The sequence below is a fragment of the Cyanistes caeruleus genome, chromosome 3, assembly GCF_971803275.1.
Source record: "Cyanistes caeruleus chromosome 3, bCyaCae1.hap1.1, whole genome shotgun sequence".
NCBI classification, from domain to species: Eukaryota; Metazoa; Chordata; class Aves; order Passeriformes; family Paridae; genus Cyanistes; species Cyanistes caeruleus.
This window is the reverse complement of record NC_141703.1, coordinates 75,225,336-75,250,897: the sequence shown is the minus strand read 5'-3', so window position 1 is coordinate 75,250,897 and position 25,562 is coordinate 75,225,336. Positions and strand designations below refer to the sequence as shown.

Below are 25,562 nucleotides of genomic sequence, written 5' to 3'. Positions count from 1 at the left end.
AGGAAGGAGATGGATTTTCTTCCACCAAACTACTTAACATGCAAAATACTAGTCAGAGTCCTCCTCACTTTCTTTAGGCACATGACTAGTTGTCTTTGGCTGCATTATTTTGGATTCAAGTATTTTGATGTCATATAAAGAAAGAGCTGGGAAATCCACAGCCAGACCTGACTGAGCAGTTCACTTGACCCTCAGAGCTGTGTCAGCGGGACAAAGGAGAAGTACATGACACAGATCGACAAGAACTTCAACTTGTACACTTGTACAATCTCTGAAGGGGATTTTTTTTCCTCCTTCATTCAAAGCTGAGAGGACCTGAGGCGTCAGCTCAAATGCTTCTATTTTAAGCAGGCTGTGTGTGATAAGCAAGCAGCAAACGTGCTGTTAAATGTGGAATTTGCAGAAAGGGTGTGTGTAGTATGCCCTGGAGCTGCTGCCAGGAGAGATCTCTTGGCTACAGCAGTGCGGTCAGGTACCCCAAAGGATCCTCACCAGTCACCCAGGTGATACTCTTTCTTGGAAGCTTTGCCACTCCTTGTCTCCCACATCAACTTGAAGATCCTCTCTTGGAAAGGAGCCATCTCTGCTTTCCACCAGCTTGCTGTGGGGGGACACAGGCCAGCGTAGGAGTCCTGCTGCCAGAGTGCCCTGTGCTTTCACTTTCTCCCTGGCTAATGTCAGCCAAAGGCAAGTACCCCAAAAACAGACAGCATGTGCATTTGTGGAGTAGCACAAAGGGCTCTGTGGGCTGTAATGTAATCCAAAGAACAGATCCATAACAGCTAAGTCACAGGGTACAGAGCTGCCAAAGCTTCAGGCAGAAGTGTGCCAGTAAAGCACATAGAATATAGGTGGGAGGGTGAGAACAGTTTTACTTAATTCAACAAACTATCTTATCTGGTGCCAGGGGAAAGCAGGTCTTACGTAGCTACAGCTGCTACATGTCTTCATATGTCTTCATGTATCTTCTGTGAACAGCATTAAAAGCTATGCAAGGTCAGCCACCCACAACAATTACTGTCCAAATGCCCAAAGAACAGTCAAGGTTCAGTCAAGAAACACACTGAAGCACTACATTAAGCAGTGTTTTTTTCCTGTGATTTAAAGAACCCACTCATTTACCTGCCAGGGCACTTATTTCAAGGGAGAAACAAAATTGGCAGAAAACACTGAGAAGTTTCTGAGCAATATCCGAGCTGTTTCTGAGGCAACTGAAATTCTGAATTAAAAGCTATAGATTATAGTGTTTGTTTTCTATTGTGGTCATATTTATTACAGATATTATGTTTGTATTTGCAAACCTAAGGTTTTCTGGGAAGACTTTCCAGATTCTGGGATCACATGCAGTGTAACAGAAATGCCTGATTTGGTGAAGAGATGTGTGAGAACTTCCTGAGATATTTGTCAATAAGAACAGTACGGGTGAGGTTGCTAAGGGCTCCTGCTCCGAGGTGGGGCTGTTGCCTGCGAGGACACCCATGCATACATGAAATGAATATTTTTCCCTTATTTGTCCACCCGGTGGTGCTAAAACACCACCAGCCCCATTTTAGCATTTCCTCACTGGCGTGTCAGGGACAAGTTCTGTGCTCTGTGCAATGTTCAAGTCACCCCTTTAAAAAAACTACCTCTGCAAATCTGAGGGTCAAGAAACCAAATTATCTCCCTGGGGCTCTGCTTTGTACCCTGCTGCTACATTCCCAATGGAATAGAGATAAGACTTGTCATCCCTAATTACATAGGATGAGATTAGCAAATCCATGATCTTTTTCTCTAATGTTGATCATAATTTAATTAATTTGGGATTCTGTGTTAATTTAGAGAAAAAGTGAATGAAGCATGGTCACTACTTTTGTTTTCAAAAAGAGTTGACTGAGAAGAATTGACTCTGTTTGGCAAAATTAGGGGGGGGGACTGTCACAGTAAAATATTTTCTTTTTCTGTTAACCAACTGATTAAAAAAAAAAAAAAATAAGTGAAAACTCCCAAAGTTTAGTCTGTGATACCCAGTTCTCTTCAGGTTCAATTTCTTTTAAACTAACATGTAGTTGAGCTGAATCTCAGCATTCAGCAGAGAGCTCACTGTGTAGAGTGGCATACTATGAGAAGGATTGGCTTTTGAACTGCCAGGAATGTTTTCTAGCCATGATTTTCAGAGTCAACACTCAAAAAATGGCAAGTGGCTGAGTATGACTGAAGTGGAGGATTTTCTGAAGTTACAGTCATTGAGGAAAAACTTTTATTGCATGTGATGTGACTACAGAAGGTGGGCTTAGATTGGATATTAGGAAGAAATTCTTTCCTGTGAGTGTGGTGCAACACTGTATCAGGTTGCCCAGAAAAGATGTGGATGATCCATCTCTGGAAGCGTTCAAAGCTGTGTTAGTGGCTGTTTGAGCAATCTGGTCTAGTGGAAGGTGTCCCTCCCCATGGCAGTGGGGCTGAAACTAAGTGATCTTTAAGATCCCATCCAGCCTAAGCCTTTCCATAATTCTCTGAATTCTTGTGACAGATCTCTGTTTTGAAAAGTGCAAGAGTACCTCTAAACTCTGGTATGGTGAAAAAATTTCAGGTGTCCTCAGCACTTGGCACAAGTGCCGAGTTAAATGGTGGTTAAATCCTTGCAGACAATGCTGTACTTTGTTCTTCCTCTTTATATAAATTTTTACCTCATTAACTTCCTGTGACCAGAAGCAGCCGTGGAGGTTCATTGCCTAAGTGACCTACTGATTTGCACAGACCTCTTAATCAAATTCTGTGTGAAGAGCCCCAGAACCATCTCCTGCTCCAGGAATGTGGCCACGTGGCAGGGACATGACCTGCCCTGGTTGTCCTTTGAACTGGATACCACACTGATGCATGTGGGTGACACTGAGTCACACCGTGTCTGTACTCTGCCCAGGCTGGATCTCTTCCAGTTCATGGGCTCCCCAGGAAACAGAGATTTACCTGAATCCTGGGTTCTCCTGAGATGCAAATCACCAAGGTCCTGTAAGTTCTCTTTCAGGGACAGAGATGGCTGTTTGCAGCTGCCTTTGGGGCACAGATGGGGGAAGCACGGCCCTGTGGGCTCAGCAATGGCTGGGTGCATGGTGGGGAATGTCAAGGGGGAGGTGAGACAGTCTGCCTGTGCGGCTTCCCTCTCTTATCAACAGCCTTCCATTGAGGTGTGTGGTCTGCAGCACTTAGGATGACTGTAGCTACCCCAAGGAACCTTGGGGATGGACTTTGCCTGCTGAATACACTTCTGTGGGAATAGCAGATGTTCACCATAGAAACACTCCAGCTCTGCAGCAGTGATGTGCATCACTCCTCTGAGTCCTTGGCTCCAGGAAAGGGAGAGATCCATATTCAATCCATGAACTCTCACATCCTTTCAGACTCAAAGACAATTCCCACAACTTTTGAGGGTGATGCTGTCAAATATCCTGCCCTCTGGAAAGTTCATTTCCCAGAAACCAATCTGAAATCTCACTGAGTATTCCACTGAAGCCTCTTTGGCAATAAAATACCACTCTTACACTGCATGATAGATCATACTCTGGGAAACACAGCCCTTGGTGGGAGCAGCCAGATAATTTTGATTATCTTGACTACTTGTTTGTGAAATCTGGCCCCGTGCCACACTTTGTATGTCAAAAGTTTCTATGAGCCTGAATCTGCCTGTGGACTGCTCAGCTTTCCAAAATTCTGATGTGTGAAATGCACTCCTGCACTCTTCTGCAGGACCACCCTCCCAATGAGCTGTTCATCCCTATGCCCTCTCCTCCCTCTGGCTGCCCCAGCTGCAATCACCTCCTGCATTTTATTTTACCTGCAGGTAAAATAAACATACAGAACATACATATTTTACCTGCAGGTAAAATAAACATACAGAATGAGGATGAGATGGCACAACTCCTGCTAATGTGAAATGCAGCTGCCATGGCTGCATACCTGGATTTTCACGTTCAGACATGGCAGTGGGAGCAGTGGGAACAGTGCCCTTACTGGGCAGGGACTATTAGTCCAATCCAAGAGAAGGTACTTGCTGCTCAGAAAAGGCTTTTTGGGACCAGTGCATGTGGCTATCCAGCCTAGGCCTCCTGGGCTGGTGTTTTATGAGCTGAGGCCCGCCAAAGGACACCTACAGATAGTGTCCTCCTAGGAATATGCTATTGCCATAGCTCATTATATATAATTGCACCAGTAAAACAACGACCCTTTCCTGATTAGCTTCTAAAAAACCACACTCTAAAACAGAGCTTTAAAAAAGAAACCAAAAAAACTTAACTCTTACTCTGGGCAGGGCAGGACTCTGATGTCCTGCCCCAAAAGGCAAGAGTTTTAGTTTTCTTTTTCTGCAGTTTTTAATCAAATTCTCTCCCTGATGGAACAAAAGTGAAAAATGGACAGAAACAAAAATGAAAAAGTATCTGAAGAGCTGCTGTGTTTACTCACAATTTCCTGCTATAGAGTTTCTTGTATTTTCTGTGGTTCCTAGAAATGGCAGCAGACTATGGGTCTGGTTCATGAGAACAACTGTTGGGTTCCTGCCTTTGCTACATAAACCATGCACTAAAAAACATCTATATCTGGAACAACCATTGACTTGTTTATAATTTTCCCTTGTCCTCTGATTTTAGCTATGTTCACTTCCTAACAATGTTACAAAAATGGAAGGCCTTGGAACAACCTCTCTAGTGCATTACCATTCTCATCTCCTTAGCAATCACCAGAAAGAAAAACACACTTTGGGTGATGCATGTAATCCATTTTAAATGTCTGGTTTAGGATTTAATACAAAAACACATCCTAAAGGCATGTCCTTCTTTCATTCCACTGTAAAGACTGACCAGCTCAGATATAAATATCTATTCTATAGCCCTTACACATTCTACTAGATGATTCTCTCTTGGCAATTGCATCATTGTAACCTTTGTCCCTCTCTTTCCTGACATTCAGATTCTGCACCCTTTTTTGGTGTTTCCCAAGAGTTTTGTTGGTCAGCAGCTCTTTTTGTTTTTGGAGCTGCTGTGGCATGCCTGTCTTCTCTAGCTCACTGCAGTGCCTGCCACAGCGTTATGTTACAGAAGACAAACACACATCGCTTTGCAGAGACTTGTCTTTTGTTCAACTATTTACTGAACAGAAAAAATTGGTTTACAATGAATTTTTTTTTGCTTATTTTGGTCTATGAAAAAGCCATAGTCTTTCTCTCTGAGGCTGGGCAAGTACACTGTAGTGTGGGAGGCCTGACAACCTGCGAACAATGCAGCTGACAACTTGTCAGCTGAAGAGTACTTGTGTACAATAACTAAAGGGACAAAACAACGTTTGACAAACAGGATATTGTATAAATGCACTCATTTTCTGTGTGCAGGAGATTAGCACTGGGTAGGGAGGAGTTGACTGGAGGGGGAAAGAAATTTGAAAGGACAGAAACAAAAGAATAGCGCTCACAATCACAAAGTACGTGTATTCCAGTCTACCAAGTCTTGGCCCACAGGTCTACATGTCTGGATGCAGGATTGAGTAGCTTCGTATGTACAAGCAATGTTTCACTTTAAAACACATACATTTTTTAATTACTCCACAGGAGCCAGCAGAAGGGAAATCACTGTGGTAACACTGAAGTATGCTGCATTTTTTATAGTGATTGCTGCGTATTGAGAAACGCAGCCTCAGAAGCTGTAACCTTATGAACTGCCTAGGCATGAATACCACTATTGTTTCCAAGTAAGAAGAACAGAATCACAAAAAACAGAAACTCCTACAGTCCTGGGCCGATGCCAAACTGTTGTATATACTTTCAAAGGAAGATAACCTGCTTCATTTTGGGAGTGTTCTCACAGTAGCTTATTTTGTGCTTGTAACTGTGTGGCCAAGTGAAAGAGACAGTGTTCTGGAGACCTACAGAATGTGTTTGACAAAGTTCAGACACAAACCATGTTTTTAGTTAGATATACATTCAAAACTGCATTAGGAAGAGCTTTGAGACAGGATAAAAGCTAGTTTTCTTTAAAATCAAACTAAGGAAGTCATAAGGAAGTGGCAAGAGGCCAGTATCAAGCCTCAAGACACTGGTACTTTATTCAGACCCTTGCATTTGTACTTCTCAGTGTGCAGATAGTGCTAGAAATAATGTTGTGTGCCTAAAGCTTCAACAAATTTGATATTGAGACTTCTTGTATGTCAGCCCTTAGACAGTAATTTAATCCCCACTATTCCAGGGCCTGAAGGGAGCACAGCACCTTGTGCCTCAGAACTGTTGGTACAGTCTGTTTTAAATATGTACTTTATTCTCAGAGCAAGATAAAATCTATTTCACGTCAACTTACTACATTAATGTTTCTTACAGTAGAGATTTAAAGCCTCAGAGGCTGGGGCTTAATTTTCCAGATGCTGCACAAGAACATTTTATCAGGTTTTTCTTTCTGTTCAAAACATGTTCTTATTTTCTTGTGTGTTAGGAATGAGGTGCTTTGTTTCTTGAGTCTTGCACAATGGAAGGATGGGAGAATCTTACCTCTGTCCTTTTCACATTCTTTGATCTCAGTGATCTTTAGGACAGTGGTTTTTCAGCAGGAAAAGATCTTCCTCTGCTGAAGTAATTCAGCAGAGAAACAAAGGAACCTTTGCTTCTCCAGGGCTACTGTACCCTCTGTCTCAGCAGCACTGTAGGGTAATGAACACAGCAGCTAACTCTTGTTTCCCAGGCCAGCTGTGCTCACTGCCACTCTGAATTCCTGACCCAAGAATGTTTCAATTTGCATGCAGACTTCTTTTTCCCCCAAAAATCTTTGTTCATACAGACTGGAGTGACCTTTTGGATTATCACAATTAGTAACATTGGACTTCAGATAATAGGCCCAGATTATTGTACTAGAGGCTGAGATGGTTTTCATTACATAAAGAGATTAGCTGATACCAGGGATGTCTGGTACTGGCTGGTACTGGGATAGATGGACTTGAGGTCAGTGAAGCCACTGGTTGATCTAAATTAAGCCCTTTTAGTATATTCTTTGTTTTCTGAATCTGAGGTGGTCCCTCTGACTAAGTACCCTGGGAACAGAGAAATTTTTCTATCTAGTCCTCTAAAAAAATCCAAGTGAGTACTCAGTATGACATCTTGTGTCATTTTAGCCTGATTTTCGTATCTCATTTATGCAATCTTTTTTTTTTTTTTTTTTAATAATAATGTGTCTGTCCACTCCACCCCAATAACTTTTCAATTCTTTGAACAATTTAACATCAAATCTGTCAAAATTTGACAGCACATGCCAGCTTCTAGAAACCCAGTCTTCTAACCTTGTCATAAATAGCCACTTATATTCACTCAATTGGCACTTGTTCCTCATCTGAATCCCCGCCCTGTTACGTGTATCTAGTGGGTACTGGTATGTAAATTAATAACCATTTGTAGCTACTAGCCAAAATTTTCTGGTTTAACTCCTTATCAAAGATGCATCACTCTTTTTCTGTTTTCACTATGTTTTTTCTCTAATATGTTCTCATGAAAATATTACAATTTAATGTCTAAAAGAAACTATTTTTTAAGTCATGTATGCTACATTACTTTTAATTTATTTATTCCTGTAAGTCCTAAGAAGTGAAAGTGAAAGTATTTTCAGTACAACTATGATTCCTCTAATTTCTCTTATGTTCTTAAGAAAAACACTACTGTGCAGTAGAATATAAAAAGGGAAAGCTGCAATTTTAATACCAGGATTAACCCAAGGAGCCCCCACTCCTGTCATTTAACCCTGTGTCAGCTACAACTGCTTGTGCCATCGTTGTCCACAGGGAGCTGATTTATGGCTTGTTCAGTTTGCATACAGGGGCTTGGGGTTTTTTGGTTTTACTGTAAATCACAAATCAGTTCCCCATGAGCTGCACTGGGAACTCAGGCAGGCACAGAGATCAGATTTCTAATTTTGCTTACAGAACTGGGGGCTTATTTTGCATGTTGCAACAGAAGGCTTATCTCCTCTTTGTATGTGGGTTTGTGGGAGTTAGTGTGCTCCCATGTGCTTTCGTGCCATTTGAAACGGTGATGTAAATACATAGGGAAACGTCATCTTGTATTTGTAGCCCCTGAATGGATGCTTTAATTTCTGAGGTATTTAGCCTTTTAATCAGAACTCTTTGTCAAGGCAATCACCCATTTTCTAGGTAAAGTGTGATGGAATCTCATTTAGCATTATTTACGAATCACTTGTATCTTCCTGAACACAGCAGCAGTTGCAGTAGAAAACCTTCAGTATAACCCTCAGGAAATTAAACAGTGCCATATTTGATTCTCTTTCAGTTGAAGGAGTGTTGACATAAAAAAAATTCCCCAAGAACATGAGTAGCAACAGCTGGTTCAACTTAAATGAAAATGAAACACCTTTGGGAAAGTTTTAAGATCTGCAGAGAGATAATGGGGAATAAATGAGGGAAATCAGATCTAGAGATATTTTCTTACTCTGACAGCAGGAAGTAACTTGGAGTCAAAGCAGACAACCTGCTGCTTAGAAAGAAAACTCCTTTGGAAAAAAACAGGAATGTGGGGCTCTGAATTGACACAATTTGAAGCAGTTGAATAGAAGCCTTTTTATTTCCCTGATATATAAGTGGTCCTCTTTCCACCTGATTGTGATTTATTTTAGTCAAGTCATCTCTGCTTTGGCATTCTTCACGTTCCTATCTCCTGCTGAATGCATATTTGTTATACCACCAGAACAAAATGGCCTTCCTAGAAGCAAACAATAAAACTTAGAAAAGCAAGCAGAAAAGAGAATCAAACTCAACATCTACCAAGATCTTCTTGCAACTCATTCCAATTATTTTTTATCTTCCAAGTAAATATTAATGAGAGTTTCTGACTGATTTAAAAGCCTCAGCTTATTCAGTGTGGCTTTGATATGTTCTTGAGACCACCTATGGCTTATGGGAGAATTTATCTGAGCACCAAATGTGAGAAAGCCCACAACTGATTTAGGTAAACCTAAACTTTTGTACTCGTGATCCTTAACGTAGGAGGATGTGAAAAAGAAAACTCTTGTCTGTGTGCAAAGAGAATGGAAACTTTGCAGACTGTGAATGTACTGACCTTCAGAAAGGGAGCAGCAAGATTTTTTTTTCCTTGAACATTTAGAGTTATCACAATGAGTCATGAATACCTTTAATATCTAGATATTATATTTGTCCCTTGTGTCATTTGAATTTTTTTTTGCTTTATGCTGAAATGCAATTGAAAAAGTTTCATAGAAATAAAGTAATCATTATTGCTGGTGTAGATGTAAGTGCCTTTGTCACCGAAACTGTGGGAAAACCAGAAACTCTACAACAACATCTTTTCAGTATTAGAGAATCAAGGCATTACTTTATTCTGGCCAGGATATGCAACAGAAATTATTTCATCTGACACATGCCCAGGTTGTGAAAATAATTCACATATTATTTATGTGAATAAAATAAATAAATAAATCACATATTATTTAATAATTCACTTTTCACATATTTATATATAAAAGCCCCAAAGAAATTCCTGTTCATTTGTCTTAAATTGCACAACTCTTAGTATTCGATCTCCTATTGGTTATTGATCCCTTTGCCTTTGATGCTAATCTGGTCCTCATTCTTTGGTTCTCATATTGTTCTGTTCCCAGAGCAGGTATCCCTGGCTACATCAATGGGTAATGTTCCTTAATGTTCTGTTATCTCCTGTGCATCTTCTGGCTACTCCAAATCTGTGGATGTTAAAATCATCAGGTAACTCCTGGTTAAAGAGAGGTTTTGAAGAGAAATTTCAATTCCTCTACCCCTGGGCAAAGATGAACAAACCAGTGATCAATTAAAAAAATAAAAATTAAAAAAAATAATTAAAAAGTTGCTGTTTTCAGTCAAAACGAAGTGAGCAGTTGCACCCACATAGATTATCATAACATAGTATATCTGATCTCATGTTTACAGGATGTCAGAACTACTCTGCTCTTGGGACTTGGCTTCATTTGTAAATTGAATAGATAATGCTACTTTATCTACAGCTGGTATTTTTTGCCTCAAGTTTGCTTTTCCAAAGTTTTCCTTAATATTTTATTTTTGTTATTTCTCTCATCATTATCTTCCCCTTATGTCCTGAAGGAGTTGAGGAATTATTTCTAAAGGTTTTTGTGGAACCCTAATCACCATGTTAGGTCAGTTTATATGACGAAGCCTATTCCTTACTGCTGGAATAGGGGTTGACGTTTGCAGTGAAGCCAACACTACCGAGCTCAGAATAAGCAGGTCATGTTCCATGGAGGCATTTGATACCTTTGGAAAGCTGAAAAATGTGGGCACTACCCAGTGGTAACAGGTTTTATTTTTTAATACAGGCTTTACAGGGGGGTTTAGATTTGTGGGAGAGTGGATACAGGAGTCAGTAGCAATGGAAAGGCAAATAACAATGTGTGTTTTCTCCGTCTCTCCTCTTCATAGATGCTTAGACGTGTTTTACAGAAGCACCATTAAAGATTCTTTAATATTGTGGAAGATGGCAAACTGGAGAATGCATTGGATTCAATGCATTGGATTGGAAGGATGACAGCATGGGGAGACTGACATCAAGCAGGGCTTTCAAAGAAGGCTTCTGGACTCACAGCAGCATCAGGTAGTTCAAGGGCTGGCTGTGCTACTTGGTGTGATAATGCACTCATGCTGGCAGGTCACTGCTTTCCACCTCCAGAAATCTGCTCTCTCACATTTGCTATTTCAGTCAATACTACCATGAGGTTTATTTTCATAAACCCTGGTAAGGTGGCAGCAGCACTTTGACCTCTGTAGTTTCCTTTGGTTGAGGACAGCTTCATCTGAACGCTGTCCTCTTCCCCTCTCTGCAGAGTCTGCAAAGCAGAGGGCCTTGTTTCACCCACCCACTCACTGGATTTTAGGTCAAGACTGATCTCGGAAGGCTGCTGTAGTTGGTGAAAGGACTGGAATAAGGAATAGTCCTAGTGATATGCCACAGCCTGAGAACCAAAGCCAAAGCATGCATTTAGCTTGGGTAGGGCTTAAGGACCACTGCTGCCCTCTTACTCTGCCTCTGGAGAGTTACCCTGGCCCCAGGCTGAAGCCAGACATAGAACGCTAATGATAGTGCACTGTTCCTCAGGAATTTCAGCCCTGAGAAGAACACTTTAGTTACATTCTTACTTAATGTCCTTTGGGTAAAGGACAATCCATCATTGCAGCTAAGTGGGGAAAGTCCCCTCTTACCTCTTTCTCTGAAAAGTGAAGAAATTACTGGGAATGGGGGCTGCTACTATACTGAATGAAGCGAAGCAAGCACAAAGTGCCTGACAGCTCAGGGCAGCTACACCTCTTTTTCTCCTATCACAAGCATTTTAGCCTGCTTTTTATTTTCTCCCCCTCCCTTCCTCCATTGCGACATGAAGCCGCCAAGCACAAAGGGAGAACCTGAAACTGCTTGCTTTGAGGCCTGGGAGGGGAGGAAATAGCAGTTTATATAGCCAGATTAGCAGGAGGCCAAGGGTACAGAGGGCAAGGGCAGATAGTAGCTGGGTGTGCAGTAGCATAAGGGAGGAAGGGAGGGAGAGAGGGAGGGAGGAGAGTTAAGGAGGAGCACTGGGTTAAGTAGTTTTGGGAGAATGTACAGTAAAACGTCAAGAACCTGTTATAATAGATATATTAACTTCATATATATAACTTCAGATCTATAACTTCATCTGGGGAGTCCTGCTTGAAGTCCCGAAACTGGAGATAACTAGACAAGGTAAATCTTTAAGCGCTTGCAATTAAAGCCACGCAAATACAGAGCTCAGTTCCTTGCTCAATGTTCAGTGACAGTGAACAGTTCCCTATGTCAAACAAAACCACAGCACTCAGCACTGTTCACAATAAGGTATTTGGAGAGCTGGATCCATTTTTTAACCTTCTCTCCCCCGTGTCAGCAGCTTCCTTAAAATAATTTATCAGGGATCTGACAACCATTTTAAACTTTAAAAGGAAGTTTTTAACTTTCTTTTCTGCAACTGCTGCAATGCAAATGTTTCTCTATCATATGATGTTAAGTAATGTTACAGTAGAAGCTGTGCTGTACTAGATGCTGCTGCCACAGTGCAAATTTAATAGCATTGTTATATATAACAAATGTCATCACATACGGCAGGATTTTTTGAAGTTTTAGAAAAGATATGAATGAGTCTCTTGCAAGAAACTGATCTTACTGGAACTCTGATACAGAAAATTACCCACTAGTGTCATAATGCTGTTACACTTCCTTATTTTTACTCTTCAGTTCTCAGTTGTGTAAACACCCTTCTACCAATTTGTCATCACAAAACGGGGCTTTTTAAAATCTCTTATCTGCTATTTGTTCATAGGAAATGCCAGACCGTGACTCTGCTGGGACATTTTGAGCTTTTGGCCAGCATTCTGGGAGGTGCTGTGGAAGATTTTCAGATTTCGACACGCAGAGATACCGTCTCAAACCCCTCCAGTGGAAATTCATGGTCTTAATTTTTTCTTCCTCTTGGTCTTCCCCAGTGCTTTCAAGGGACCAAAGTCCTTCACCGGTCATGTTGTCCCCCCTCCTGCAGGGAGCAGAGCCGCCTAAATTAGGAAATGCGGCCGAGCAACTGTGTTTTACGCTGTGTCAGGGAGCAAGGCTGACACCGCGGGGTTTGAGGCGAGCGCGGTGCCGGCACCGACGGGCCCGCCTGCCCAGCGCGGGGTCCGCGGGCCGGGGCCGCCCCTCCGGCCGCTCCCCCTCCCGGCTGCTCAGCAGCCCCGAGCCCGCGGGCTGGAAATCCCCGCCCGGGAGGCACCCTCGGGTTTCCCCCACCCGAGGAAGAGGACAGAGGAAAGTACCCAATGTCCCGCTGACGGCAGGGCTGCCCTCCCCCGCAGCGCAGCGCTCGGAGAGGCGGAGCTCCCGCCCGGCGGAGCCCCTCAGGCTCGCGGAGCCCCTCAGGCCGCGCGAGGGCGCTCGCGGGCCCGGAAAAGGGCGGCGCTGAGCCCGCCCCTTCAGGCGCCGCCTGCGCCCGGCCCGGCCCGGGAGCAACCGGGCGAGCCGGGCCGGAGTTTCCGCGGCGGGGCGGTGCCGGTGGGGTTCTCTTCCCCCGCGCCCTGCCAGGCGCCGCATATAGGCTGGGCCTCGCGGGGGCCCGCTGCGGGGGCCCTCTCGGTGGCGGTGAGTACGGGGGGGTGCTGCGGGTAGAAGCGGCGGGGAGGGGGCGGGGGGCGCCTGTGCTCTGGCCCGGTCTGGCGGCGGGGGCTGACGGAGCTTTGCGGCCCCGGCTGTGGCCCCCGGCGCTGGAGGAGAGCGCGGCTGCCCCGCTGGAACCCGCTCGGGAGCGGGGCTGGGGCCCGGGCCCGCGGGAGGAGAGGGAGCGGAGAGCGAGGCCCGCGGGGGGACCGGAACGTGGGGCTGGGGCTGCCGGGGCTGGGGCCGCGCTCAGGCCCATGCGGGGTCTGGTGCTCAGAATCTGGGGCCTCAGCTCGGGGGGATGTTTCTGCAGTGCTGTGTCACCATGACTGAGTTGTTCCTGGAAAAAACTTTGTGCAAATCGATTCTCCAGACCAGATAACTAAATATGCAACTTTATATTTATTCATAGCTACATATATAAAAACCCTTTGAACTTTGTGTTTGTCATTACCTGAATTTTTGGGGAAGTTCAGTTTTGCCGATGTCTTTGCTTCAAATACAAGCGATTTCATATTCCTGAGTAAGAAAATAAGTACTCAATAAGTCAGTGTTATAAAACTGTCTCCATTGTCTGGGAATCTGCAAACTTAAACCAATTTAAATGGATGCAGCTTCTTTAGTACAGAATCATACCTTTTGTAATACAGCTTGTGATTAAATAGCCTGATTAATCCATCTGCCAGAAAATTCTGCTTATGGGTTAAACAGTTTTGCATATGCGTCAATAACAGGGAAATGAAGTGTGTGAAATCCACTCCGTATCACGGTGTGTGTGAAGTTGACTCCCTGAAACTTTCTAGCTGACATTAGACAGGCAGAGGAACAGACATTAGACTTGGGGCTGTGCAGCCTGGAGAAGAGAAGGTTGCATGGAGACCTCATAGCAACCTGACAGTATCTGAAGGGGGTCTTCCGGGAAGCTAGAGAGGAACTTTGTCAGGAACTGTAGTGACAGGACAAGCAATAATGGGTACAAACTGAAAGAGAGGAAATTGATGTTAGACATTAGGAAGGAATTCTTTACTGTGAGGGTGGTGAGACACTGGAACAGCTTGCCCAGAGAGGTTGTGGGCACCCAATTCTGGCAATGTTCATGGCCAGGTTGGATGTGGTTCTGAGCAACCTGGTCTACTGGAAGGTGTCCCTACCCTTGGCAAGGGGGGAGGGACTAGATGATTTAATTCTCTTCCAACCCTTAACATTCTATTAATGCAAAAAGCTTATGCTGTCTCAGTTTATGTAATTGCTGTTTGCATAGACATTTCATGCACCTCATCTTGTGTATTTTAAAACACTCTTTTTCTTCCTTATAGGTTTTGTTCTGCCACAAAAAATTGAATGATTGAAACTACAAATACTTAAAATTTCTTCTTGAGGACAGTCAGTACCAATATGGAGGCGTAGACACCTTAGAAGGGACTTCAGTCTTACCTCTGGGAGGTAGTTCTGTGCAGAAATAAAGAAACTAAGGCATCAAATACTTTTTTTTTAAATCTGAGAGTTCTGTTTGATTCTGTATGCCATAAACATGGCATACAGAAAAAACTTTATTCAACAGCATAAAGCATCAGAATATCTCAACACAAGGCAATTAATTTATGTTAAATTTGATAGCTCTGTACTTGTAACTAAGGCACCAGGTTAAAACTGAAGTGCTCTGTTAGTTTGGTGCTAACTTGTAGACAAGCCTGGGGCTATCCCAGGTTTCTTAATAAAGAGAGTTCATCCTTGTCTGAGACAGTGTACGGGATTTGTTTCTCTAATAGCTGAGTATTCTATACATGTGAAGTTGAATATAAACAAACTTATTCAGTCCTAACAACTTGATACAACAATATGCAGAACTTGTGAGGTTTTTTTTTGGAGTCCAGTGGTAGCAAGTATACAAGATAAGTTCAGTAACGTCAGTTCAGGGTCTCTATTTTTTGTGTGCCCTTTGAACTTGATAAATCCTTCTTTTCAGCCTCCTAGTGAGTTTTACAAACTAAAATCTTTGTCTGTGTATAAGCTACATAATTATCAGCTGTCTAGGGTGAAATTGTGGCTTAAATCGCTTAACATATGTTCTGCATAAGAGCAATGTTTTAGTTGCTGCCCAGTTTAGTTTCTTTATTGACAAAGGATTTTGATAAACCCATTTGAGGTTTTTCCTCTTTTGATCCCACCTCCCCGAGCCTGACAAATTGATACTGCTCTCCCCGATATACATATAAGCATGTGATGCTTATATGAATTGATGGAAACTGCTTTTCAACATGCTCTCTTCAATTGTTAAAATGGGATGGAGAAGCTTTTGTGGTGAAAGCAGTTGCTAAACTAAGGTACAAGAACTTCCCAAATGTTGAAAGGCTGTTAAATCATGAGGTCAGTTCTATTTGTATGCACATTTGAAGTTACACTTTAAAGTATTTATTGCTTTTGTACAGGCGCGGGTTGTTCCAAATTGCCTTTAATGCACACAACTACCTCCCCGAGGAAGACTTGTCCCATTTTTCCCAAAACTGTTCATTATGAACATAGTGGAAGATAGTCCTTTCTTGGCCAGCATCATGAGGCAGAGTGCTCTGTGTGATGAACTGAAGTATGACCTGTCCTGTGAACTCTACAGAATGTCAACGTTCTCTACTTTCCCCATGAACACGCCGGTGTCAGAGCGGAGCCTTGCCCGGGCTGGGTTTTATTACACGGGTGTGCAAGATAAAGTTAAGTGCTTCAGTTGTGGCTTAACGTTGGATAACTGGCAGCCAGGGGATAATGCTATGGAAAAACATAAGCAGATGTATCCTAGCTGCAGTTTTGTTCAAAGAATGCTTTCAGTTAGTAACCTTGGATTGTCGTCTCGTTCTGCCTTTTCACCCTCACTTGCAAGCAGTCTCTCACCATCTCTACCTTCCGTAGCACTTTCTCCAAGTTTGGAACAGGTTGGATATTTCAGTGGCTCGTTTTCGAGTTTTCCTCAAGACCCAGTAACTACCAGGGCAGTTGAAGACCTTCCATTCTTGAGCCCCAAGCTTCACAATCCTTCTATGAGGACAGAAGATGCTAGGCTACGCACCTTTCACTCATGGCCACTGACGTTTCTCTCACCCACTGATCTGGCAAAGGCTGGACTTTATTACTTGGGGACAGCAGACAAAGTTGCTTGTTTTACCTGTGGTGGTCAGCTGTGTAATTGGGAACCAAAAGATAATGCTATGTCAGAGCATCGGAGACACTACCCCAACTGCCCTTTTGTGGAAAACCTTATCCGAGACCAGCAGAGTTTCAATGTTTCAAATGTGACCATGCAAACCCATGAAGCACGTGTTAAAACATTCGTAAACTGGCCAACCAGAATTCCTGTTCAGCCTGAACAGCTCGCAGATGCTGGCTTTTACTACGTAGGTAAGAAACCCAGACTTCTCCGGTGTTATTCATATTGCTATGTCAACATTTACTTTCAAGTAAGTTGTGTCAATGTTTGCTAGATAATTTGCCTTGGTTTTTTTTTAAGGTCGCAATGATGATGTGAAGTGTTTTTGCTGTGATGGTGGGTTAAGGTGCTGGGAGTCTGGAGATGATCCATGGATTGAGCATGCAAAGTGGTTTCCAAGGTGACTTGCAAAATCCTTATCATAATTTGTTCATATTCCTAAATGTTCTAATTTTGGCAGATAATGTACTGCACTTAATAGTTTTGTTCAACTTTATTTGATGTAATTCGCTCTTTTATTTGGATGTATTGCATGTATGTCTAAAAGCTCTCAAGTGTGTAGGTGGGTGTACTTAAAACATTTCTTCATTAATCATGGCATATAATGCTTTCCCCCCTCATTAAAAGCTGTGTGCATCCCCAGATCACCAACAGCAAATGAGATGGCATTGTTAATGAGCATACTTTTCTCTGTAAGAGAAGCAGTCAGTAAACTGATCGTGGGGAGAAAAGGCTGCTGAGAAATGAAGTAGAAGGAATATTTAACTCATTGGTTCTGGTTTTGTGCCCATGTTGAATGCTCTTGAACTAGTTATTGTGCTTGTGAGGTTTAGTTTCCTATATGTGGAAGGGCTTGTGAAGAAGGTTTCAGTGGCTCTTTAGTACATCTTTACTGGTAAAAGGACAGAAATAATTTTTTAATGTCACCTATAATTAAATGGCAATTTCATACCTAATTGCTATCCATGCCCTTGGAAATCACCACCTCCATTATAGAAATAGCTGCACTTAATTTCAGGAAAGCTAATAATAGTTCTTCTCATTGTAGATCTCCAGCTAGGTTTTAATGCACAATTTATCAGCTACTGCTGCACTGTATGATGTATGTAGGGTTAAATGTCACTGTTGTTTCTTACTCTGTTAAGCCTGTCAGTAAATGTACATTACTGATATGATAATGGTGTTATATTTTGTTAAATTCTTTTGAGTAGGAGATTTGAATGGGGAGAGGCAAGATAGAAACAGTTTATCACTGCACTTTGTAGTGATTCTGACACAGTGTTGTTTCTCGTGACGTGCCATTTTGATTACAACTGGTAGCAGAATGTGAAGCTGCTAATGTAATGTAATGTAAATACATTTATATACATAAGCCTCCTGACAGCTGGATGTCATGGAAAAACTTTATCTAAGTGTCACTGGACACTAGGCTGCACCAAGCTTCCGATTAAGAGTATTCTTTCTCTTCTGAAGGAGGAGAAATGTATTTAACTTACACTGGATGTAAACCTCTTCATTCTTTTACTTCTTTTTTTCCCTTTGGCAAGTAGAAAGTGTGATTTAATACACTTTTGTCCATGTTTCAGGTGTGAGTATCTGCTTCGTGTAAAAGGAAGAGAGTTTGTAAGTCAAATTCAGGCCAGATTCCCCCATCTCCTTGAACAGGTAAACTTTTACTGTCCTGTAACTTTGTTTTTCCCCTGTTGAACACTGCTGAGCTCTTTTTTTGAGTTTAGTCCATTCTTCTGCATCATTTCTATGTATGTTTCTCCTGGGTTTCCAGTATTATAAATGCTTTTCATGAACAAATAAAGAAACTAGTGCTGAACCGTGGCTAGTCTTGAACTAGTGGAGTTTAACCTCTACAGATTACTTATGGACAGTCCCTATGAGGCAGTGAGCTTTTTATATTAGCAGAGGGAAATTCTGATTATACACTGAATAGTGCAGATCAGTAATTATTATTTCAGAAATCAGTCATGGACAATGTGATTTATTTCTATTTGTAATTCTTACGGCAAGAGTAACCAGACTCCTCTTCATTAAAGTGGTCAGCACCAGCTTTGTATTGATAATACAGTTGTACACATTTGCAGACTTGTGTAACTGCAGGTGAAATATTTAATGGGTAGAAAGCTTAGCAGGATTGGTGATGAACAGTATGTTAGAAAGATACATAGAGGGAAGAGCATTACTTCAATACTAACATAGTTTTCTTGTATTTTACAGCTCTTGTCAACCTCTGATCCACCTGTAGATGAAAACCTTGATCCTCCAAGTATGTATATTAAAGCACGTTTTTAAACTTCCTCAGCATTTTGAAGTTGTTGCAAACTTTATGATTGCTCAGCAAGTTAGCTTTGAATAGCCAGTTCTTACATTTGTTTCCTAAAAGTTTAATCATTCTGATGTAGTGTTGACAAACTCCAAGGAAACACCTCTAAGAGATCTTGTTTTTAATTTTCCTTATTTTCATGCTAGCACCTCATACTGAAATTTTTGGGTTCGCACACTTGGTTGCTGTGTTTTTTTCATTTCAGTGTTGGGTTAAGTAAAACAAGTGTTGGGCTTGGTGGGACAGTTGCTAGAGGGTGTCATGACTATGCAGTTACGCAGTTCCATCTCTAGGCACATAACTAGGTAAATGCTCTGAGCTGAGCAGCAGTAGTTAAGGAAGAAGGTAGGACAAGCTGAAGTATCACTATTTCTAGGCTGGACTCTAGTGATAGTGGAAAAACCCACTCACCCTCTTGGAGTTAACGCTGTCTTAGTCCCTGCTGGCTGAGGACAATGAGTCAGAATCCCATGTGTCTGGTGTTTACTAAATTAAATGCAAATTACTGATCAAAAGCTGGAATAGAGCAATTGTTTGTGCTATAAACTCTGACTTCCCTCCCCCACCCCTGGCATACCCCCAGGCCATTTTTCAAGGCTGAAATTAGAAATAACTAAGTATAAAAAAAGCTGCTACGCACGATGGAATTCTCTGTGGTTTCTCTGGATTAACCTAGGTTTTAACAAAGGCCTGACACAGATTGATGTTTATCTTGGATTCAATCCATGACTGAGTGACTGGCTTCCATTTTTAAATCTACTTAAACAAAATTCTCTTTAAACAATTGAAACTTTTTACTGCTCAGTGTTCATGTGTGTAGGTAATGTTGATGTGCCTAACTTCAGGCGTTGTATGGGTATTTTGTTCTTTATATTATAAATGAGGATTTCCCTTTTTGATTAGTTATTCGTTTTGAACCTGGAGAGAGCCATTCAGAAGATGCAATCATGATGAATACGCCTGTGGTTAAAGCTGCCTTGGAGATGGGATTCAGTAGAAGGCTAATAAAGCAAACAGTGCAAAGTAAAATCTTGGCCAGTGGAGAAAACTACAAGACTGTTAATGATCTTGTGTCTGATCTGCTCATGGCTGAAGATGAGAAGATTGAGGAAGAGAAAGAAAAGCAGTTGGAAGAAGTGGCATCAGGTAGGCATCAGGCATAAATAAAAGTGAAACCTGAAGCAGTTAGTAATATGTATAGTTTTTATATTTGTTTTTATGCATTAAGTGATTTAGTTTAATTGCTTTTAGGATCAGCTTCTCTTAAAGCATTGTCAGGATATCTGTATGGAACTAGCAGTCTGAGAATTGTTTCATTCCCTTTTGGGAGAATGGTTCAGAGAATAGCAGAGGCCAAGGGTTCAGAATCACCTCATCCATCCAAAGCCCTTTTTTTTTTCATTTGTGTGCCTTGATATTGCTGTTAATGAAACACTTGTTACACTCTACTAATTTTTATCCAAATTTGTCTACTCTTTAAGCTGCTTGAATCAGTAAGCCACCATATCCACCTCTTAGAGGGGGCCATAAACTTCTACAAATTCAGATTCTGTAAGATGGCCAAAGATTGCTTTTCTGTCTGGCTTAGCCTGTGTATGTCAGCAATTTGTTATTTGATGTGTCTTTAAAATTTCTTGTTTCTTCAATGCCATGTAAGTTTTGAAGTCTGAAGAAGTCCTTCTGATTTTGAGTCTATGAATCATAATGAAACTTCTCAATTATAAATGTAATTAAGGCTGCTTCTTTCCTAGTTGCATTTCTGTCAAAAAACCATAGATGGATTCAGCATTTAATCCTACTGGAAATTTTTTTGTTCTTTTTTGTGGTAGAGTATTAAAATAGTCTCTGGTGTCTGGTTGTGCTGTACTTCTGGTTTTCTTGTACATAATTTTGTTGGACACTTATTAGATGAGCTTTCATTTATCTGCAGCCTAGCACTGACAAAAGTTAACCTCTGGCATCTTGATGAGTTAGCACTGGTGTTAGTTTTTTCTTTGCAGGAAGTTTCCTTTGTGAGCAGGCTTTGGCTCAGAAGCTGCTTGTATGTGGTTTCCTTAAGTCTGTTCATTATGTGAATACCACTAAAACTTGCTGAGGGATTTATTAATGATGTGTAATAAGCAAACATTGCAAGTGAAGAATGTTTTAATTATTGTTAAACAGAAGTGCAGCTTGGAGTATTGTATTCCTAATTCTCTTACCTAATTCCTCCTTACATTGCAGATGATTTGTACTTGATCCAGAAGAATAGAATGGCTTTATTCCAACGTTTAACATGTGTACTCCCAATCCTTGGGAGTTTACTATCAGCTAAAGTGATAACAGAACTTGAGCATGATGTTATTAAGCAGAAGACTCAGATACCATTGCAGGCAAGGGAACTGATAGATACAATTTTAGTGAAAGGAAATGAAGCAGCCAGCATCTTCAGGAACTGTCTACGAGATTGTGACCCTGTGCTCTACAAAGATTTATTTGGTATGTCTATCTGGTTTCCTTTTGTTTTTAAAGAATATCCTTTTATAGAAGTTTATCAGTGCTTTCAGAGCAGTCTAAAGAAAAAGAAACAAACAGATGCTGTTTGAACATAGATTACTTAAATGATAAGGATTCTTTCTCTTTTATTCTAGTGGAGAAGACCATCAAGTATGTTCCCACAGAGGATGTTTCAGGTACCTTTAATTCTGCCTTCTTATCTTAGAGACAATTTTACAACAAGCAGCTAACACAAAAAAATTACTTTGGTTAAGAAATAGGTTTGGTGCTTTACCATCTCTGATTCTGCTTTAGTAACAGGGACTGAAAAAGTTAACCAAAAGTTAAGTGCATGTGCATACTTGCAAGTAGGTCGATCAACTCTAAGCTGTACCCTGTGCCTTGCTCATGCTTTTGCATATCACAGGATGTAGAGCTTTCTGGAGCTCAGCAATTCAAGTAGCACATGCTGGACTTGATCCTGATACAAGCATTCAGGCATTTGGTAAAGACTGGAGAATGAATAGCATTAGCATTTCAGAACAGGTATGATCTCTGCTTTTCCAGAGTGGATTCTAGATGTCCTGAGATCCAGCTTGACCAACAGCTGTGTAGATAAAAACTTGACAGACGTGAGATTGAGTTTGCTCTGGTCCTGCAGTTTAATCTGTTAATAAACTGCAGAAAAGTATACAAGCCTGGATATAGCTCACTCCCACCAGTCAGGCTGTGTTTGTTTTTGATACCCACCCAAGAAAAGTACAGCATTTCCTAAAATGTAAACACTGGTTGGCCTCCAACCGTGACCTGACCGTCATCTCACAGAAGTGGAAAGTACAGACTAGTTCCTTGCATGCCACTTTCTGAGCTCTGAAAAATGTTCACTGCCATCTATATTTAGTCATTACAGGTGGGGAAGTAAAAGGTGAAAAGTGGCATGGCTACACTTTAAATAAATACATTTTGATATATTCACATGTATTCAGGCTGACAAAAAATTACCTATTTTTTCCAGGTTTACCTATGGAAGAACAATTAAGAAGATTGCAAGAGGAAAGAACATGTAAAGTTTGCATGGACAAAGAAGTTTCTATTGTTTTTATTCCATGTGGTCACTTAGTGGTGTGCAAAGAATGTGCCCCATCTCTTAGGAAATGCCCTATTTGCAGGGGGACAATAAAGGGTACAGTCCGGACATTTCTTTCATAAAGAGGGAAATTTGCAAAATGTCTTTGTTCCTGCCATCCTCCAACTGCTGAAGCTTAAGACAGCAGTATCTTAAGATTGGAAAATTGTGGTACAGAAGAGGATTAATCAACTACCTTAGTGAAGTTTTGTGATAGTAAAGTATATCCTCATTATGATGTGTCTATGATTATGTATAGAAGGCCTTCGCTGCCAAAGATTCTCTGTTCATAAAACTAACTCAATATTAGGGTGAGGTTTTTGTGGCGTTCCTTTCTGAGTAGGGAGTTTCACTAGTGTCACTTTTATTCAAAAAAGTTTTTGGTTAAGTTCCTAAAATGGAGCTTGGTGTAACTGTTCTCATGAGTTTCCTCTATGTGGATGTGAGGAAATATACTAAAATTGCTGTTATTAATAGTTAATGTTAATTAACTTCAGCGACTTCTCTTTTGGCTTTCTTCTTGACTTAAGGAGAAAAGAGGCTAACTGTTGCAGGAACAGCAGGACTTTTAAAGTTTTTTCATGTCTTGATACTTGTGTAATATATATTACTAATAGTTTATATGAAGACTGAAATAAAATATTTCTACTTCTCAAAGTTGAGCTTGTTTACTCTGTCGCCATTGTTGACTTTTCTCTGTAGACTGCAGTGATTAGAATGCTGTCTTTTCCTGACAAAAATTTGGGGTTGTTTGCCTGAAAAAGTACAATAAAATTTAATTCCATTTGTCTTTTATTTCATTTTTGAACAGGTAAATGAACTTCTTTGCTGTTTGGTGATTTCCTCTTTATTTAAAAACAAACAGTAGCCCCTCCTTCTCCAAACCCCAATAGCATCTGATACTTCTTTCCGGTTTGATCTTTCAAATGACAGAAATCCTGGTCCTTATGACCCTAAAGATGAGATAAAGAGTATCTCTACAGTCTGTGCTAGGGATTAAATGTAAAAGCTACTTTTCTGTGTTTGGAACTTTGCAGGGATTGCGCAGTTAAATAATAGGATCTCCCAGGCACCTCTGAAGTCTTGGGTTTTGTTTTGTAAGCTGGTATTTTGGGAGCTCCTATTCACTTACTGGTTGACTCATTACCCTTTTCAGCTTTGTATCCCTAGACTTGCATTTTGGATACCTACAAAGAGAGGTGCTCATAGGTAATTTGCAAGGATCTCATGTCATGTCACGGAGGAATACTGCCAGGTTAATGGCATCAGGTCCTGCAGGAGTCAGTTTATCTGGCTCTCATTTGAAGTCAGTTATCTTCAGCCTACAGTTGCCCACACTTAGAGCCTGAGTGTGGATAATAACATAGTCTTCAGTCCAGACTTGGATTCTTTACCTGTAGGTTGGCTTGCTGTAATTCTTTCAAATGCAGACTTTTGTCCAATTTTATTACATGTACATATCTTCCCTTTGTTTTTGTTACTAAAAAGGTAAATGTTTCAAACCTAGCATGTAGTTTTAAATAGCTTTGATTAATGCACTTTTCAGGTTTTGAAATGCCTCTGAAAGCTCTTTTGTCTTGTGTAGCAACTTAAAAAGTTGTCAGAGGTTGTGAAAGCTTCTTAAGAAAGCTCAGGATTTGAAATTTCATTAATTTGTTCCAGGTGAGAAAAGTTAGTAATATTAGAACCAAGTGTACTTTCTACAGATGAAGATGAACCTGCATGGGGAGCTGGGGAGGTCAGGCTCGCCTGAAGAGTGTGGAATTGCTAGCAGGTATGCCTTGTTTCTGAGCAGGGAAGAGGATAGGAAAAAACATACTAGCAGGCAGACTTTTTAAACAATGCAATTAACTACATCAAAACCAGAGGAGAGGATATACAGGGCTTTAAAAAGTGTTCAGTGTCATTTGTGATGCCTGTGTGTACCTCCCTCAGGACCTGCAACATACCAGGCAGCCCATCACTGAATATTTTGAATATCCCTTCAAACAGCACTGGCTCTCTGCACTTGGTTTTTACTTGAACTGCTTTGAGAAGTGGAAGAACTTGATCTAGAAACTGGTGGGTAAAACTGTGACCTAGTTTTGGCAGGAAGGCTGATGTAGGTTATGACTGCTACACCCTGCTATAATGACTGGGTGCCCTGATTGATAACGCTGTGCATGTGAGCACTTACGTTCTCCTTAGGATTGTTCCAAGAAAGCTGTGGTCAGGCTTGTCTATAGCACATTGCAAACGACCCTGGCAAAGGGTTAAACCATGGGTAACAGTCTAGTGTTTCATAGGGAGAGGGTCAAGTGACTTCTGTCACTTGAGAACCAGCTGACCGTGCTCAGATTTCATTCTGCAGCCACTTCCTTCGAATCTTCCAGAGCTCTGACTGGGTTGAACAATAAATAGGCCCCTACCCCCAGCATCCTGTGCAGCTCTGCTGGCTGAGCAGCTCAAGTTCTTGGACATCAATGTTTCAGCCCCACAGCTTGTCATGAGCTCACGGCAAGTGTTTGCAAGGCTTTGAGGGTGTGGAGGATGTGAACTTCAGAGTCACTGGAGTTTAGTGGTCAGACTTGTGGGATGCAGATAGAAGGCAGTATTCCCAGCTGTTTTGTATTCCCAGCTGCTGCAAAAGTGCCAGTTCTTTGCTGAAGTTTACCTCATCTGCAGTGGATCTAGCCTGAAGCAGTTGTGATTTCTGATACTGGTGTGAGATATTGCAAGATACAGAAGCTCTCCAAGTGGCTGCTTGTTTTGTGAAGCCAGTGCCATGCAGCTTTATTCTAATTAGCAGTGTCATGATTTTTTTTTTTTGAGTAATTTTTTTCACTGAATGCACATCTCTCTTCTGATTGCTTTTAAGCATGAACCAGGAAGCCTAGTGTTCTTCAAATTGAAGGCATCATGCAGTTCTAGTGCTCACAAGTGATCAGACTGTCACCAGTCATAACAGAGCACTGCTCTTGCATGCCAAAATGAATTGCTATGCAGGAAGCACCTAGGAACCCCATTAGCATGATATAAAAATCTTTATATTGCTACTTTTTGTGCCTGTTAGTGGTAGTGTAGTATCTCCATAGTATCATACTTTCAGAACTTGATTTTTTGCTATGTTCCTCACAAGACACCAGAAGAAAGGCACATGAAAATTATAAATAGTGCATTCATCTGCCTTGAATTCTGCCTTGTGGCAGTTGTAATCTAGTGAGGCTGAGATGTGCAGTGTTGTGGTTAATGCTGCAGAGGGACTGAACTTGAAATT

At 41.4% G+C, this 25,562-nt stretch overlaps 1 protein-coding gene and 1 long non-coding RNA gene across 2 annotated transcripts; one reads left to right on the top strand and one right to left on the bottom strand.

Moving 5' to 3' along the window:
- Window positions 1-9,320: 9,320 nt before the first annotated feature.
- Window positions 9,321-13,055, bottom strand: LOC147654260 (uncharacterized). Its single transcript, XR_015284815.1, has 2 exons — window positions 12,838-13,055; window positions 9,321-12,560 (listed from the first exon to the last, which is right to left on the bottom strand). It is a non-coding gene; the product is annotated as an uncharacterized LOC147654260 (long non-coding RNA).
- BIRC2 (baculoviral IAP repeat containing 2) lies at window positions 12,954-22,963 on the top strand. Its single transcript, XM_086882007.1, has 9 exons — window positions 12,954-13,159; window positions 14,491-16,561; window positions 16,671-16,770; window positions 17,957-18,035; window positions 18,600-18,648; window positions 19,609-19,851; window positions 20,929-21,183; window positions 21,336-21,377; window positions 22,196-22,963. The coding sequence occupies exons 2-9, from the start codon at window positions 15,688-15,690 to the stop codon at window positions 22,387-22,389; spliced, it is 1,836 nt and encodes a 611-aa protein (XP_086738133.1). The 5' UTR covers window positions 12,954-13,159; window positions 14,491-15,687; the 3' UTR covers window positions 22,390-22,963.
- The last annotated feature ends 2,599 nt before the right edge of the window (window positions 22,964-25,562 follow it).